This window comes from Podarcis erhardii (genome assembly GCF_964252035.2).
Source record: "Podarcis erhardii genome assembly, chromosome: 7".
Classification (NCBI taxonomy): Eukaryota; Metazoa; Chordata; class Lepidosauria; order Squamata; family Lacertidae; genus Podarcis; species Podarcis erhardii.
In genome coordinates this window covers 48,863,019-48,881,594 of record NC_138511.1, presented here as the reverse complement: position 1 = coordinate 48,881,594, position 18,576 = coordinate 48,863,019, and the positions used below count along the sequence as shown (strand labels likewise).

Genomic DNA, 18,576 nt, shown 5'->3' with positions numbered 1-18,576 from the left:
TGTTCCAGGGCTTTTGTTTCAATGGCAATCCAGAGTGAGTGCAGGAAGCAGTGGTTTCTTTTTATTCAGAATTGGCTTTGTGATTTAGATCAGACTTTGTCTGCAGGATAATAACTGAAGGCAAATCTGAATGAGAGCATTGTATCCTTGCCAGTACTATGATGCTAAACCATGCAAAGAAAGAAAACAATGGCATTGAGCAGAAGTGGGAGCACATTCACCATTGCTAGCAAGGCAAGGAACAGGCAGACTCAAAAGGAAGAAAAAAGTTATAGTGACCTTCCCCATACACACTAGGGCTGTGCACCTCTGTCAACTAAATGTTTAAAAAACAGTTAACCATGCTGCAGAGAGGGGAAGGAGACACTGCATCCAATCCGCCCCCATGTTTAATCAGGGTTTTAGAAACCCAATTAAATCCACAATTGGAAGTGGGGTGACAGAAGGAGATGTGTGTCTCTTGCCCCCTTCTTGGCAGCACCGCAGCCAGCAGGATTGTATACTCCACTCATCAGCTGGTAAGTGGAGGGTTCAATCTTGCCAGTTGCATCTTTCCTACTGTGTGCACATGCTAGTGAAATGGATCCCAGCAGCCAGCAGGATTATACTTTGCACTCGCTAGTTGGTCAGAGGAGAGTGCAATCCTTTTGGGGTTTGCTTCCCCAGCTTGTTCCCTGTGGGAAGGAGCTAGAGAAGTAGGCCTCTGTAACCATCAGGATTGAACCCTCCACTGGGAACAAGGGCACATAGCCAAAGCATACTGTGGGTCTCTTTGAGGTCTCTCTTGCAACAGTCCTATATTGTTCTTTGCAGAGACTGCCACCTGCCTCTCCTTCTTCCTGCAGCCCACGACTCCAAATATTTAGAGTCCCATTTCACTCTGGGTGGGGCAATCTGACCCAGGGCAATTCAGAGCTGTCTTGACATGTTCCAGCAAAATTCTGGATTCACCTGAAATGGCCCTATTCAGTTCACAGTACATACACTTTCAAGCCAAAATCAGTTTTCTGTAGAAAATTCAGACTCATAACACACCAATCTATAGCTGTGGCAATATATAATCATGTGACATGATTAATTGGAAGGGGGAGGAGACTGTTGCCACCACTTGTGGGTTAATTGTGGGTCACAGAGTAGAAGAAAAGTGACATAAAACAGAAAACCACATGCAGTAACTGTGAAATGAGAGGCAGGAATGACAGGCTAATTTTGTGTGAATAAGCCTAAGGCACTACTATTTTATTTCTTTTAAAAATGTTTTATTTTTAAATTGCCATTAACACATTTTCTAAACTAGGAGACCATCTAGATTTGCTACATCTTAATCTCCTATTTTGTTATTTTGTTTTTAAAGAAAGGCAGAAAGATAAGCTGGCATCTTAGATGGTTGCATTACAAAATTCTATTAGAATACACCTTTATCAAACAAAAATCAATCCTCATTATAATTCCCTCCCCCACACCACCACTTTGATGCAGACTACAAAGCACTGCAGAACAGCTCAGCATGATGCCAAATCATTTTAACCTAACCCAGCAAGACATACACTGGAACCATAGCAGTAAATATGGATTTTGAATTAAAGATCAACAATTAACTAGACCTAGACTTATTCACTTTTATTTCTCCCTCTCATCTCCAATTAGTCAATGCTTTATTTCTGTCATCAACTACATATGTCTTTTTTCTTCTTCTTTTACTGGTTGTGTAACTCACTGGCTGCTGAATAATCTGAAATGGCAATGAAAACAGTGGAAAGAACACTGCAGTGTGTATAAATATATGGGATGGAGTCATAAGAAAGCGAGTAAGGAAGAGCTATGGTGTTTCCCAAAATGTAGAATCACCATCTCATGTTTTCTATAGTGCTACATACAGTATTTATTCCTAGCGTTCCTATAACACAAAGTTTTGCATATAATAGATTCTGGTTCAATCCTCTATATGCATAAATCACCTCTACCAATTACTGTGTAGACTTTGTGACAATCTATTTTGTGTGTGTGCTTGTGTGTGGACCACTGGTTAGAGTCTGTGGCCCCCTCAGATGGTCTGAGGCTACAACTCCCATCATCCCTCACCACTGGCTATGCTGGCTAGAGCTGATGGGAGCTGGAGTCCAAGAACACCTAGATTTGTTCTAGTAAGGTTTCATCCAAGTCTTCAGTCTGGCTTCATGGTCTACAGCAGACACCCACCGTAAGGTCACTGCTGTTTCTCTCTCCTACACATGCTTCCAAAATAATGTGGACTTAGGGTGGGCAGACTTCAGATTATGCTTTTTTACAAGAACTCCAAGGATTCACCCACCAAAGCCAGGCGCAAAATATAGTACATTTAGATATATACTCAGAATTGAAGAATTCTAAGCTCGGGAATTTGCTATGCAGACATAACTTGATGCAAACTGCTTCAGAAATAATGAGGAACATGGCAGCAGGTATAGAAAGGTGAGCAGTGAACAAATTCAATGGCAGCTGAGAGCATAGAAGCAGGTGTGGAGAAGAGGGGAGCAAATTATAGCATCTGGGAAGAGGTTCTATAATATGACAATGAGAAGCTTAATATTTAGGTGGTACATGGCAGAAGGACAGTGGAAAGAAGTCATGATAAGGATGGCCTTTAGACCACCAAGCTCCACAAGGTGGTCTGAAGACTAACCTAATAGGTTCCAGCCTCCTGGAGTATCTAGGAAGCACAGCTCCTGCCACAGCCAATGAAAAGGAAGGCAGGGATGGCAGGGATGGCATGGGCTGTTCTCATTTTCCACCCTGGTCAGAATAGGATGTGGCCACATGCCGTAGCTGCCAGTCACTCACATGCCCATTCTTAAAGCCAGCCCGCAGACCACTTGTGTATTGCACATACTTAAACAAAATTACTAAACCCATGTGGAATTTTTACAGGAAATGTCTGCCTTGATACAAGATAGCAGAGATGCATAGGTGAATGCATGTGAAAGGGACATGAACCAGATTGAGACTGATCCATCACTAGGCAATTCCACCTTGTGAGAAAACTAACTTAGCAGCAGATATATTTAACATACAGACAGGACAGTGTTTGAGAGGTACTCTAGGAAAGTCAATATAGTCAACAAGGTAAGCTAGCACCAGAAGCACCACTTACTCTGTGCAAATTTCGGAGGGTTGTCATTGACATCGGTGAGTGTAATTGTCACAGTGGTGGTTCCAGACAATCCGCCCATGTGCCCACCCATATCTTTTGCTTGGATGACCACCGTGTATTCCTCTTTGGCTTCCCGGTCCATGTTTGAAAGAGCCGTTTTAATAATTGCTGAAAGGAAAGAAAGAGAAGACAAACAATAGAGAGGAAGTTTACAGAGTGACACACAATTGACCAAGAACAGGTTAAAGAGTAGGGTGCTTTTCCTGAAGCTGTATGTGTTTGGGTAACATGCATTAAATACTTTTATTCAATACCAGCCCTGATCCATCAGGGCTTATGTTCTCAGTATTAACAAAAGATCCCCTCTTGTGCATTCTCCATCCTTCCCTTCTGTATGTTTGGTGTTTGGGTAGTCAGCCTCCCCAGCTTCCCATTCTTCTGTGGCAGCTCAATAAAAACATTGTGATATAACTCCTCTAATGGGGCCTTTTAGAGCATTCAGTGCTGACACCCAGGGAGGCTGCAATAAGTACTGGAAAGAAAAAACACCCAGGCCATCCTCAGCGACCTCACAATGATAAATTAATCTCACCCCCACACCAACGGAATCTCTAAATAAATTCTAAAGCAGCCTATAAATGATGGATTATTTTTTAAACAATACTCATTCTTGTAAAGAAAAACTTTTTTAAAAAATGGAGGACAGGTAGAAAACTGGCTGTTCCACAATCTCAGGTGGGTGCAATAGTCCAAAGCAGCAGGCAGATTTGCAGTAATCAAAGAGCATTTAGTGTGGGTGTGGAAGTGCATGTTTTGCTGTTAAGTCTATTAGTTGCTAGGTGATCAATCTATTAGCAGCCAAATTCATAACAGTATAGAAGTTTTTCTTTACTAATCCAGTTTTTGAATCATTTTTTAAATGAAATCATTTGTCTGTGAAAAGAGAGCAAGAAGTTCAAGTTATGGAATCATCTTAGTAACAAGTGAAGCGTTAAGAGTGTCAAGGGGAATTCAATCCACCAGTGCAGTGGGCTTTTAAAATCACTGTGCTCCAGGGGTTTCTTTCTCAGGCATGGGAAAAAGGAGGAGGAGGGGGTGGGGGAACCCCACTTCTATCCAGGAGCTTATCCTCTTGGAGCTCTCAGCTAGATGACTCTGTATATGTGGAAACATTTACAATTATACACTATTCATGTCTTCTATTAACAATAGTATTATTTGAAAAGTGGCAATTCTCTAACAAAGTGAGATCATGCAGCCCATTTCTTTGTATTGGGGCATAGCTGAGAGATATTTAGATTGACATTAATGAGAAACATAAAAAGCCTTGAAATCCAGAAATCCAGAACTAACTCAATATAGGCTCTGGGTGTAATTATGTGAATATTTTTTTTTAAAAAAACCTAGTGATAACTACGATCCTGTAGTGGTTGAGGAAGAAGAGGAAGAGGAAAAGGAGGGAAATAAGAGTATGCTGGATCAGACCAATGCCCCATCTTAGCCCAGCATCCTGTTCTCACATTGACCAATCAGATGCCTGTGGGAAGCCCTCAAGGAGGATCTGAGCACAAGAGCTCTTTCTCTCCGATAGTCCCCAGCAACCAGTTGTGGAGGCAGAGCATAGTGGTCATGGTTAGTAGCCATTGATAGCCTTATCCCAGGCTTCCTCAACCTCGGCCCTCCAGATATTTTGAGACTACAATTCCCATCATCCCTCACCACTGCTCCTGCTAGCTAGGGATCATGGGTGTTGTGGGCCAAAAACATCTGAAGGGCTGAGGTTGAGGAAGCCTGCCTTATTCCATGGATTTTATTTAAATGGCTTCTTTTTTAAAGTCATCTAGGTTGGAAGCAATCACTGCCTGCTGCGTGAGTGATTTCCATAGTTTAACTATGCTCTGTGTGAAGGAAGAGGATGGCAAAATTTGGTAGGTTCAGATCCAGTAGCAGGTTTTAGGGGTTTGGCAATGCTTGGCTGAAAGGAGAACAGAGCATGTGAAGTTCTCAAATTCTTCTTCAGCTCAGCTTAAAATCCACGCTGGAGAAGATTTGGTGGTTTATGCCCTCCTTTGAAAGGCTGCTTGAAGGAGAGTCCACTCTTCTCAGAGGAACTTATTGCCCCCCTCAATGGTCCCATTTGGAGTCAGTTTTGCTCCTCCCATCAGTTTCCAGAGGACATTCTTTCTAATCACCCCTCTAGGTAAAGCAGGTGACGATAGATAGATAGATGATAGATAGATGATAGATGATAGATAGATGATAGATAGATAGATGATAGATAGATGATAGATAGATAGATGATAGATAGATAGATAGATAGATATAGATAGATAGATGATAGATAGATAGATAGATAGATAGATAGATAGATAGATAGATGATAGATAGATATAGATGGATGAATTTGCTCAGAAATAACTGAAATATTTTCTAACTTGTGGAGGTGGGGTGCAGAGATGCCCCCGCTAATTTTCAACACAATGGCATGTGAGCCACTGCAGTTCACCCATCTTCAGTGAGAGAGATATCAACATCTGGAAGTTTTCCTTGTATGGTTGCGTACTTCCATTGTTGTGTGCAGAATGACAGCAGAGAGCTTTGTGGAAGGACAGGTCTCTCCCCTCTTCCAACAAACTATTCATGCTGTTGTGAATGGCAAGAAACCAGGGATCACAAAAGTGGTACTTGTGGGCAACTAGGTGCCTTCAGAGACCTTCTCAGGTTTCAACAGGGTACCTTCTTCCCCCACTGAAATTAGAATGGAAAGAAGAATCTTTTTGTAGCCAGTAGAATAGTTCGCATTGTGCACTTGTTTGCAGGGTGGGTGGGTGGGTGGTGTCCACGGCAGTCTTTCCTGTTTGAAAATGTGCCCATTAGACCCCAGACATTTGGCAACCCCTGCAATAAACAACTTAAAACCTTATTTTTGCCTGCTTTTCCCTTTCCATGTTTGCTTCCACTGTTGACTCTTCCCCTTTCCCCCATCTAATTCCCCCCTTTTTTGAATCCAGTGTTTGCTTTTTGAAATACATCCTTTAAAAAAACCTCAGTCACATAGACCACAAGGGTATATTTTCTCCAATTCAGGTTCTGAGACAGATTGGGCAAATTGCTGAGTATGAATTTAAGAGCTCCTTGAAAAGTAAATCTCATTCTACCACTGTTTTATTTGCTCTTGGGCAATATGACACCAATAGCCATTTTAGGAGAATAATGAGAATAATAAATAGCAACCTTTAAAACAAGACTCTAATGTTAGGGGACAATTTAAGGAGATGTTTAAGTATGGTTTATGGCCAAAATATTTGCTTATCCATATATGCTTCCCTACCTTTAAACTGCAGGGCTTGGGGGAATATTGAGAAATGAGTAAATGACAGTGTGCCACCTTCCTTTCTCTCATCATTTTATTTCATTCTTCCTGTCTCAGATCTTGCTTGGCAACGGAGGAGTAGGCGGCTAGCATTCCTTCAATGGTCAGATTTGGTGCTGGATCTAATGCTATAATAAAAGCCTAGGTTTGCATTCAAACCAGCACTAAGGAGATTGTGGTATTGGGCAGGCAGAAATGTTTGTGCTGATGGAACAATCTACCGTCTCTTCACCCTACATGGGAAGGCTATGGGGCACATGACAGGGAGGAATGGGAGAAAGTCTGTGAGCTTGCACAACTATTCAGTTGAATGCAGAGTTTGGCAATAATTATATTACTTACACCCATAAGATAAATATTGCCCAGTTCGTACTGTTTTTGGTAGGAAAGCTTGGATTCCTCCTCATGGTTTCCCAAATAGGTGACTGTTGCTGTCAAGTCTTGCAGCAACATCTGGTGGATTGCATGGTAGGCATGAAAATATTTCATTTAAATCTTTATATTTCTATGTTCCTAAATAGGTGTTAATTGCCTGCTGGCAAAATAAAAATAAATTAGCAAGCAATATACAACAGCAACAAAAACCCCATCAGACGATTGAGTGGCATATTAGCACAATAGCACAAATTAAGCCCTTTTATAACAGTGCAAGAAAATGAGAATTTCCCTCTTAACTGTGCTTCAACACTAACAATGCTAGAGCTTGGCAAGTGTATTATTAGTGATTAGTGATTATTTTATTTTTAAATTTTTATATTGCACTTTTCACCATCTAGGTCTCAAAGTGGCTGACACTTGTATAGAAAATATACAAAACTTAAAATACAAATTAAACCTCAAATATTTAAAATTTCAGAAATTTAAATGAAGATCAGCAGGAATTTTTTTAAAAAAATTAGGTGAGCATTCACAATGCAAATGCCACCTGAAATAAAATTGTTTTAACCAGGTGACTGAAACTCATCAGTGACAGGGCCTATCTGAGCTCTACTTCAGAGTTGGGCCCTCAACAATGAAGGCACAATTCTACTCCATGGGGGACCAAAATGATTTCAGTGAACAACTTAAGATGTACAGGCTAAGGTAATTCTTAAGGTATCCTGAGCCTAAGTTATTCAGGGCTTTGCACACTAGTACAAGAACTTTGTTTTGTTCCTTACCATGCTCACTGCTGGAGGGTTGCATGTTCTGCATCCCTATTCTAGAGCATCTGATGAAGTCCAGGAATCTACAATCACATCGCTCTTAAAAAACACACACTCAGAAATGTGGAAACTTTGTTCTGATTTAGCTCCTTTTATTTAAAGAGTAATTTTCAGTGTCACCTGTCTGATATAATCAGAGACAAATAGAATTATGTGTATATTCCCATATAACTTTGCACATCATTTACTGCCAACTGAATAAGAGGGTAAATGGAGCAGAGAAAGGGAGATAGACTCTCCAGAAAATTGTATAATGCATCTAACTTTCTGAATATGTTTGATTCAAACTATACTCTATTCGAGAGAGAGAAATGGGCAGCTCATAAATGTACCTGGACATCAATCCCTGTATGAGTCATGGAACAAGAGATTTGCATCAAGGCCACACATTCATTTTAAAAACAAATGATAAACAAAACGAGTGAGCTGCTTTTGATTTAATTAATAAAAAATGAATGAGAATTCAAACAAATGAGTTCCAAATGATAATCCACTCATTTTTCATTCATTTCTCATCTGTTTCATTTGTTATTGTTGTTTTTGTTGTTTTAATTGGAACCTAGCTTTAATAGCATGTACAGGTCACAGAATGGGATGGAGGGGGAGGGAGGGGGAGAGAGCAGTTAGATTTGTCTATGAAATATTTTAAATTGCCTGTAAAAAGGAGACTTTTTGTCTTTCTATCTGAAAGGTCTGTCCCTCAGGATGGTAGCAGAATGCTTGAAAAATGCATCTCAGTATAATAGCAAACTAGCTAGGGATGAGGGAGATATTTCACTCAGTTTCCACTTAAAGTTGAACCCACTTATTCCACATTTTCCTAGAGTATATGCAAACCAAAACACAGCCATCCTGCACTTCTCTGAATTTTGCAGTGGAATTCTTCAGCAAAGTAATATATACAAAATGCATATACTAGAATAAAATGTGCATATAAATGCATATATTAGTGAAAATAACATACAAAAATGCATTATATTAAGCAAGATTGCATACAAAAATGCATATATTAGGATAATCTCATACTAAAAGTTTTCATGAATTTTCAGTTCCAACTGATATGGAAATGTGCAGAACTGAATTTACGATTGGAAAAAATGAGAAACAAAGAGAAACCAAAGTTGGAAGATGCAACACAGGGATCAAAAATCACACAAATAAAAAGGTTGCCCGCCCCACCCCGTTTACCCTTCCACCCACAAGAAAATAGGAATGTCAGAAGAGCCTATTAGATCAGACTAAAGACCCATCTAGTCCAGCATTCTGTTCGCACAGTGGCTAACCAAATGCATCATGGGGAACCTGAAAGCTTGTGATTATCAGCAAGTGGCATTCAGAGGCATACCACCTCCAGCAATCAAGATAGAACACAGTCATCATAGCTCGTAGCTGCCTATAGCCTTATGCTTCATGTCTAATCTTATTATAAAGGCATCTAAGTTGGTGGCCATTGCTACATCTTCTGGGAGTGAATTCCAGGATTTAACTGTGCGCCGTGTGAAGAAGTACTTTCTCTCCTCCTCCCCCTCCCGTCTCTGAATCTTCCAGCATTCAGCATCATTGGATGCCCACAAGTTCTAGTTGGAGAATAACAGTTCTTGATCTGCTTTCTTCACACCAGGCATAATTTTATACATCTGTAACATGCCACCTCTTACTCACCTTTTCTTGAAACTGAAAAGCACCAACTGTTGTAAACTTTCACTAGAGGGGAGCTGCTTCAACCCCTTGAACATTTTGCTTGCCCTTTTCTGAACCTATTCTAGCTGTACAATATCCTTCTTTGAAGTGAGGCAACCACTTCTCTCCCTTCTTCAATTGTTTCCCCTATGTTAAATTTTAGATTATAAGGTCTTTGATGCCGACACCTGTCCGTTTGTACTCTGTAAATCATCATGGATCTCTGATGATGCTATATGAATCATAATAAATATTAAACAATAGCAGTGGTAAACTGACAGTTATTAGAATGGAACTGAATTATGTTATGCGATAAAGCCTATTTGCAAGGTGGAGGATGAGAAGCAAGATACCAGCTAACTAAGAGGCTTAGTAGAGATTGCTGGCAAGTCCGAGTGGTACTCTTTCAGATTTCTAATTAGCCCTCTGCTTGAAACCAAACGCTCTAAAGCATGAGTAGCCAACATGGTACCCTTTATGATGCTGGACTGCAACCCCCATCAGCCTCAGTGAGCATGGTCAATGGTCAAGGATGATCAGATGTGCAGTCCAGCAGCATCTGGAGAATATAATGTTGACTACCATTGCTCTAAAATGTATTATATGGGGGAGAATACCATGGGAGGGGGCAAGTAAATTCAAGGTGTTTGACCCTGAACACCAACAGCTTCAGGAAGAAGCTATCAGAATGATCAGTAAGAACTTGGAATTTCAGCAACAGTACCCTTGAATACCCACAGCTATTTGTAATTGTCCCTGTAAGTGGCTCCTTAAAAAGGAGGTGGGGTAGAATTTGCAAACTACTTAGGATATGATTTTTATATTGTGTTATTCATGCTGGAGTTGTTTTCTTCACTTTTTTTGTGACCAGGAGGAAATGACTCATCTGCCTTCTTTGTTTGCTAAATACTACACCCATTCCTGGCACAGACCTTTTCTTCTGCACTAATGTCATTAACACACAGTGGTTGCTTTATCACCTTTTAGGACATCACCTTCAACACTCCCCACACACATACAAGGAGTTACAAAAAGTGTTCCTTTCCCCCCTCTCATTAGCACATCTCAAATATTTGATAGGCAAGCTTATATCTTCCCTTAATCACTTCTTACCTAATGTACACAAATTACAGCGGACGCTCGGGTTGCGATCATGATCCGTGCGGGAGGCACGTTCTCAACCTGCAGCATTCACAACCCGCAGCACCACATCTGCGCACGTGCGGGTTGTGATTCGGCACTTCTGTGCATGCACAAAGCACAATTTAGTGCTTCTGTGCATGTGTGACTGCTGAAACCTGGAAGTAACCCGTTCCAGGTTTCGGTGTGTCCATAACCTGAATAAACGCAACCTGAAGCACCTGTAACCCGAGGTATGACTGTACATACTTATCTGTCAAACATCTCACATCATTCTCTATCATTTCTCTCACCTTAGTACTGAACATTATAAAAATAAAAGAAACAAACAAACTTGTACATCTTTGCAGTATTCCCACAAAAAGAAGTAATACTGCATACTGATAGATAGATGAGAGAGAGAGAGAGAGATTCATAAAGTGAAACATGTTGAAGATGGAGAGAAAGAAAAGAAAAGTCAGAGAAATTGTGGGTGGACAATATTTTAAAATTATACAGAGATAGCTGGATCTAGGAATGGGCGAAACTACAAATTTTAGTTTCTACTCAATTTTATAATATTAAACTCAGTTTCCCCTATTTTCACAACAGTTTGTTTGCTTGTTTGTTTTCAAAATAAAAGTCCAGATGAAAATCAATCAGCATACATTGTGAATTTCTCCTAATATTCATGGTGGTTTTTTTATGCCTCCAAGTGCGACTTCTGGTCACAATGACATGACATCACGTTACATCGTAGGTGTCATCGCTTACCCATAATCTGGGGCCCACGTCAGCATGCCTGCTGAGCTGCAATTTCTCAAAGAAGAAAGATGAAACCTGAGAACCCCAGCATTCTTTGTGAGCGATGCAGTCAATCGCAGCAGCAGTAGAAGCTAAGCTTTGTGATGATGAACAAGCAAGTTGTTTAAGATCTTTCTTTTGAACCAGAGAGAGAAAAGTGTATTGAACTGCAATAAGGTCTAAAAAGAAGGCTGGGCCACAATGCTAACTTGTTTAAGAGCAATGTGTTATTTTGTATCCTATAACATTTAATTGTAACTTTATTAAGATAGTTTTGTAGTACAGGTTTGAAGCTCATTCTTGTGGCGTAGAAAATTATTTTCTACTCTACACAAAGTGCAACAACTCTAGCACACCTATGCTTAGAAGTTATTTGACAATCCTTTCATATCAGTAAATATTTCATCAATCGGGGCTGCAATGCATGTGCTCAAGTAAAACCCAGTTCATAATCAGGTTATATTGCAAGAGAACATTGATGAAACTGGTGCTTAAGTTTGTCTTTCCCCCCCAGGGAAAAGCCTTTAGGATCCAGATGATGATCCTCAGTAATTATGGAATCTGAAGTTAATTAGAGAAGCTAGTATTACTTTGGCAGTTTAAAAAGAAAAAAAACCTTATAGTCTCCAACAAGCCTGAGCCTTACATTTTTAGGGCTTTATAGGTTAAGCCCAGTTCCGCATGGAAACTTTAGCTCCTGCAGATTGGATAGCCCCAATCTAATGTGCTCCATTTAATAAGCAGGCTTCCTCATTATACACTAGTTTCATGTTCAGATTGGTCTCATGGTATACAGTTTCAATTGCACACCTGTGCAACCACACAGCATTTAATGGATTTGCTCAGATGTAACTTAGGGCATTGCTAGAAGTTAATGAGTTTGCAAATATGACCTTGTAAACACCCCTGGGTTAATACAAATAAAGTGGAATCTAGGAGAAAAAACCAGGCCACTCCCTATAGGCAGTACTGGTGGTACAAAGCTGTTAATATGTTCAGAAAGAAAGTCATGTTTGCAAGAATATATTTATCTAGCAGTCCAGCTAATATCCATAAATAATATTTCCAATTAAGGATCAGCTCCCATAATGTCCTTGGAGATGTGGGTTCATTTACGTGCAATGCACCCATCCACTCCTAATGAGCTGGGTTTTACCTGAGGACAGGTCTCTCAGTTACAAGTCCACTAAAAAGCACATGAATATCTGGACCACATGAATATTCAAGGCCAATTTGGATGGAGCTTACAGAAGACCAAATAACTTATGATTCTGTACTTCTTGGTACAATTTCAAAAAAGGGACTCACATCACCTCTACAATTCTATGATCTCGTCACAGGAGAGCAAGCATCTACTGTGGACATAAGATCATGATCAGAATCTAACAAATAGGCTAATGTCTACCTATGTAGTTTTTCTCTAGCAGTGGTTAACCACAGTAAACAAACTCTTATTTAACCTTTCTTTGTTGAGTAGATATTTCTGGTATTTGATATGATCTCTTTCACCCCCAATAATTACACTGGGCAACAATTTTTTACTTTTTGAATGTTGTCTAGATTTCTACAACTGATTTAGGGTATTTTTGCACTGCTGAATCAGGAAATGGCATCTGTTTCTCTCCATCAGGTCAGGTTTACTGTAAACTGAATGGTGGGCATTGATAAAGGTAAGTACACGTAAATTGCATGTTGCTTCACCATTTTTCAAACTTCAGGGCTTGAACTTCCATTTCGTGGAACTCCAGGAATGCTCAGCAGCAGGGAGGTCTCTCTTCAGAGTCCAACAGTAGTCAGCCATCATGACTGCGTCCCAGCGACCCTGATACCTGGTCTCCATCTCTTTCATGTCCTGATGGAATCTCTCCCCCTGCTCGTCACTCATTGAACCCAGGTTCTCAGGAAACCAGTCCATATGTGAAAATAGGTAGTGCATCTTGACGCTCATGTTGCAGCCCAGGTTTCTGAAAGCAGTCAGCATGTTGTTGACAAGTTCTGCGTAGTTTCTGGCCTTATTGTTGCCAAGAAAGTACTTCACTACCAGAACAAATGCCGTCCACGCTTCCAGTTCCACTTCGTTCATTGAGTTTCCGAACTCTGGATCTCTGATGAGCTGACGGATCTGAGGACCGTCAAAGATGCCAGCTTTCAACTTCTCCATGGTCAATCCTGGAAAAGCTTGGCACAAGTAAGTGAAGCAGTCACCATCCTTGTCCAGAGAAGAGTATTCTGTCTCTGTCCACCAGAGGGTCGTTGATGACGTTCCTTTTTTTGCAAGGCACCAATTCCTCCTGCACAGGCCAGTCCTTCTTCGTGTAATGCTGAGCACAGTCCCTACTATCCCACATGCACAGAAAACATGGGTACTTGGTGAAGCCAGACTGTTGTCCCAACAAAAAGTTCACCATCTTCAGGTCAACATAAATAAACCACTTATGCTGATCATAACCAATTTTCTCCAGCACATACTTCACCGCTTCATAGTTCTCCTTCAGTGTACTCGAGTGAGCCAGGGGTATAGAGGCAAACTGGTTGCCGTTGTGTAGCAGAACACATTTCAGTGATTGCTTGCTGCTGTCAATGAACAGTCTCCAATCTTTGGGTTCGTACTGTGGCACTCCAAGCTTGAGCAGAAGCTGCGCAATATCTGCACAGTACACCAAGTCCTTCTCTTCCGAGAAAAAATGGAGGTACTCTTGATGCCTGTTGCGCAAAAAGCTGATGCGAGCACTGTCAGAGAGGAGGTTTTTTTCCTTCAATCTGGATGCCAACAGTTCAGCAGAGTCCTTTGACAAGCTGAGGTCACAAACTAGATCATTTTGGGAAAATGGATGTGGAGCATCATCTTCAAGAACCACTTCTTCTTCTTCATGTCCTTCAACACTGGAGGCATCTTCGTCACTAATGTCAGGAAGTTCTCCGAAGATAGGCACTGGAATTTCATCACAATGAGCTACAGGACGATGTGCTGATTGAAGATCAGGATACTTTGTGGGGCGGCTGCCCCATTAACTTAGTTTTGATCCCCCAATTTTATGCTTTGCCGCACCAATTTATGGAAGATTTCGAGGTTTTATGACTTCAAACTGATCCTTTTTCGACATAATCACCCAGAACTATTGGACCTGAATACTTGTCATTAAAATAATCATTTCCAATCAAAACAATTATTTGACATGGCATTTTACCCCCACCAACCTCTTCTAAAATGCTCCACACAAGCGTACATGTGAACAAAAACGTAAAAAAACGACATGTGGCCATAGCTCAAAAACTTGACCTGATTGAGCAAAACTAATGTGATTTTTGGATTCAGCGCATCAGATTCGTCCTAAATCAACTGAAAAAACGCAGACAACAAATTTGTTGTTGACCAGTGTTCATTCTCTCTCTCTCTCTCTCTCTCTCTCTCTCTCTCTCTCTCTCTCTCTCCTATCAGTACAATAGTTTTGAACACAATATGGTTGGCTAATGGTAGTCATTTCAACAGCATAGAGAGCAAAATCAGAATGAGCAAATGTTCTTAAGGTAGAAATCCATTTCTTAAGGGATTGTAAAATGACTGAGGAAGGGTGAAACTCATTCATACTATTACTGTGGTTAATGGAGAATCATTCCCATCTTCTTTCATACTTAGGTACTGGTTATATTTCTACCATCATGAACAAAACTTGCAAGCCTACACATACTTACTAGGGAATAAGCCTTGTTAAAATTAGTAGGACTTACCAGTACTTGCATGCAAATGGTCATGCTGCAAATTTGTTATTTTACTGTCTTGTGTATATTTCTCCCCCACCCCAAATTTCAATTTCCACTGGGACATTTCTATTTCTAGCCCTGATCATTTGAACTGGCCTACTCTGCAGATTTTACAGTTCTATCATATTCTGTTCAAGATGCAGTTGTCAAAACTCCATAGAATTTTCTAAATAGAGGCACATAGGAGATGAACTGGAAGCATTACATTAGAAAGATAGGAATTATATATATGAAGCAATCACCTTTCTCAATGCTCACATTTATTTTCATATTTTATTCTTAAAATACACATTTTAAACACATTTGATCTTTTTTGAGCTAAGAATGATGTAAAAAAAAATGGAAATGTATGAAATTTGGAAAAAGTATGAAAAGTTTCTGCATTGGTTGGGCTAGATGACCCTTGAGGTACCTTCCAAATCTACAATTCTATGATTCTTTGAAATCCAAAGGATAATTGTATCCCGATCCACACATTAATCTGGAATTAGTTCAGATCTGTTCCCTTTACTTAGAATAGCAGAACTCTTGCTTTCTTCTGTGTCTGATTTTGCATATTAGTCTCAGTTTACTACAATCCCAAAACTCAAAAGAAAAGCAATAGCACAGGGGTTCAATTACTTCAGCAAACTCCTATGACATGTAAATTAGTTAAATACAATTGGATGTTGTTGTTCCTGTTGCTGTTCTTCCATGCCTCTATTATAGAACAAGGTGCCACTTTAGATTATGTGCCATTACAGTAATTGCAATTGTAATAATGACTGTTTTGATTTAGACCATCTCCACCTCACATTAGGTGAAAAATAAATATTCCCGCTGAACTTCTAGACAACAACTATGGGTAGGGGGCTACAGTGGGGACTAGAAGTCAGTGAGTTATTAGAGAATAAACAAAACTTGCATGCTTTTATAAATAATATTAGAAAGACAACTTCTCAATAGAGGGGGGGAAATAAGTTAGAGCTTCATAAGAAACTGGCAGATGATAGTAGCGATTTATAGAGGTTGTAATGATGTGAGCCACTGTAAGATACATCACTAATTTGGTGTCATTGCAGAGTGTGTTTATCCTGCCTGAGAAGCTGTTAATCTTTTTCAAAGTATTGTTTGTTTTTGCCTTCTCATTAATGAAACAACGGCAGGGCTACAAACCACACAGAGTGGGGTGGAGGAGGAGATTATTCTGTGGTGGTGAGATAATAATAATAATAATAATAATAATAATAATAATAATAATTACTTACAATCATAGATTCATAGAGTTAGAAGGGACACTGAGGGTTATCTAGTCCAACCTCCTGCAATGCAGGAATCCAAAAGCAGCAATGACAGATCTGCTTAAAAACTTCCAAGGAAGGAGAGAACACCACTTCCCAAGGGAGTCTACTCCACTGTCAAACAGCTCTCGCTGAATGACATACTCTTCACTGACAGAAATCAGTGTGCTGAATTGAGTTCATTTATTTTATTTTTATTTAACAAATTTATATACTGCTTGACTGTAGTGGTTTCTAAGAGTTACTGCATGCACAGGACATAAATATACAGATTGCACCCCTCAAGGGATTCTGAAGGTATCTAAGCCCACCACCTATCATAACAATGCTGAACAATTTCCTAAATTTGTACATTTGTATGTTGACAGTTACTTTCAACATTGTGCTCCATTGTTCCAACACTCTTTCACATTCTAGACTGACCAAAAAATCAAGGTTGCTATGTTCCTATAGGCCCCCATTCGAAATTTTGTAAGACAAAGTAAATGGCCTGCAATCTGAGCCACAATTATGTGCAGGGGCACCATCTCCTAGGGGTCAGCCTCCCCCATCAGTAATTTCCAGTTATGCCAATCCTTGATACTTGCTCTAGTCAGGGTGATTGATGGATAGATAGAAGTATAGGGAGGGGCCGTAGAGTAGCAGGACTGTGAGTTTGTAGGAAGGAATGGGATCTCATCTCCACCAATGCACATCATATGTGGCAAGTCTTCAGCTAGCACTCTTTACTTATGATAGAGCTATCAATTAGGCTACATAAAAGGGTGCTTAATACAATCAGGGCCTGTGGAGATTCACAGAGATTTCTAAAGTTCAAGCAAGGCAAGGTCTGAAATAGAGAGAAACAGTGTGCGCACATACACATATACCCCCTCTGTGATGCATATGATGTTCCCTTCATGGATGCATGATGTAGACATATTCAAGATCCCATTGGGGTGCTTGAGAAGTTGTGCAAAGCCAGGATGCGTGATGTGAAATCAATTATGTGCCAGAAGAGTTTTTTTCACGCATCCATTCCCCTGCTTCCCAGGGGACTAAAGACCAAATCAGCTGGAGCTAGATTGCTAAGGCGCTGTCTTCACATATGTGTTTACTTTGTTTCACTTTCCCTATTTCCATGAGCAGCAGGAAGTTCTAGACACAGCTTTCAGTAAGGTCAGCTTCCTTCTGCAGGCACAGTCCATTTGGCCATTACCTGCAATTAAATGTTGCAGTGTAGAGTGCTCCTACTCATGATTCTGGCAAGCTAGACAGACAGCCATTCCCTTTTCCATGATACTTCATTCCATTCATCTTTTCTTTGCTGCCCCAACCCCCCTCCCCCAATTCACTCCAATTATTATTCCATCTTTTGTGGGCATTAAGCTTGTTTAGTCCTCACTGGGCTATTTTTGGCCCAGTCTAGTTTGCTTGAATTATTGAAGTATATTTTACTGCAAATAGCCAAAGGCCTTTTCATTCATGCTAAGAATCCCTATCTTCTATAAAAACAATAAGTCCATCCAGTTCAATGTGTTCCATCTACTCTGATAGCTGCTCTCCAGGATTTAAGACAGGGAGTCTTTCTCAGTCTGACCTGGAAATGCTAGGGATTAAACATGGTATCATCTACACACAAATCAGATACTCCTTCAGTGAGCTATGGTTCTACCCTGCAACCACTACAGGCCTCCCTCTTTTGCCTATTGTCACTTTATCCAGAGTATTTATGGTAGTATTCCTGTGCTACAAAGATCCACAGCTCTAAAAAGCACACATCTAATTACATGCAAGAAGCAGTCTCAAACCCAGATATCTTAGGGAGCTGCATTATTCCACTTCAGACCATTGGCCCAACTAGCTCATCATTGTACACAGTGAGTTACAGTAATGTTACAGGACTTTAGGCAGTGAATTTCCCCCAGTCCTACTTGGACATGCCGACACCTGGGACCTCCAGCACACAAAGCATGTGCACTGAGCTATGGCTCCTGTTCAATGCCAGACATGTTTTGCACCTATTCCACCTACTCTTGTAAACAACAATACTGTTTTAACTGCAAACTGCTAAACTCCAAAAGATGCACGTAGAATCCTACATCATTTACATGTTTTATGCATGCCAGCCCCGGGACGGTTTAATTTACAATGGCACAAACTGCTGGAAACTGTAGCTACATTTGATCTATTAGTCCTGGCTTTCCAACAACTGCACCATAAAACCCGTAAAAGTGTCCACGG

The 18,576-nt window shown here is 40.3% G+C and overlaps 1 protein-coding gene across 5 annotated transcripts in view; it reads right to left on the bottom strand.

The window, feature by feature from the left end:
• CDH8 (cadherin 8) overlaps positions 1-18,576 on the bottom strand; it is a 234,424-nt gene that overhangs the window by 88,872 nt on the left and 126,976 nt on the right. For all 5 annotated transcript variants that reach the window (XM_081871927.1, XM_081871929.1, XM_081871928.1 and 2 more), the window contains one exon: positions 3,131-3,298. In XM_081871927.1, the coding sequence (XP_081728053.1) occupies positions 3,131-3,298 (168 nt within the window). The remainder of the gene's footprint in view (positions 1-3,130; positions 3,299-18,576) is intronic.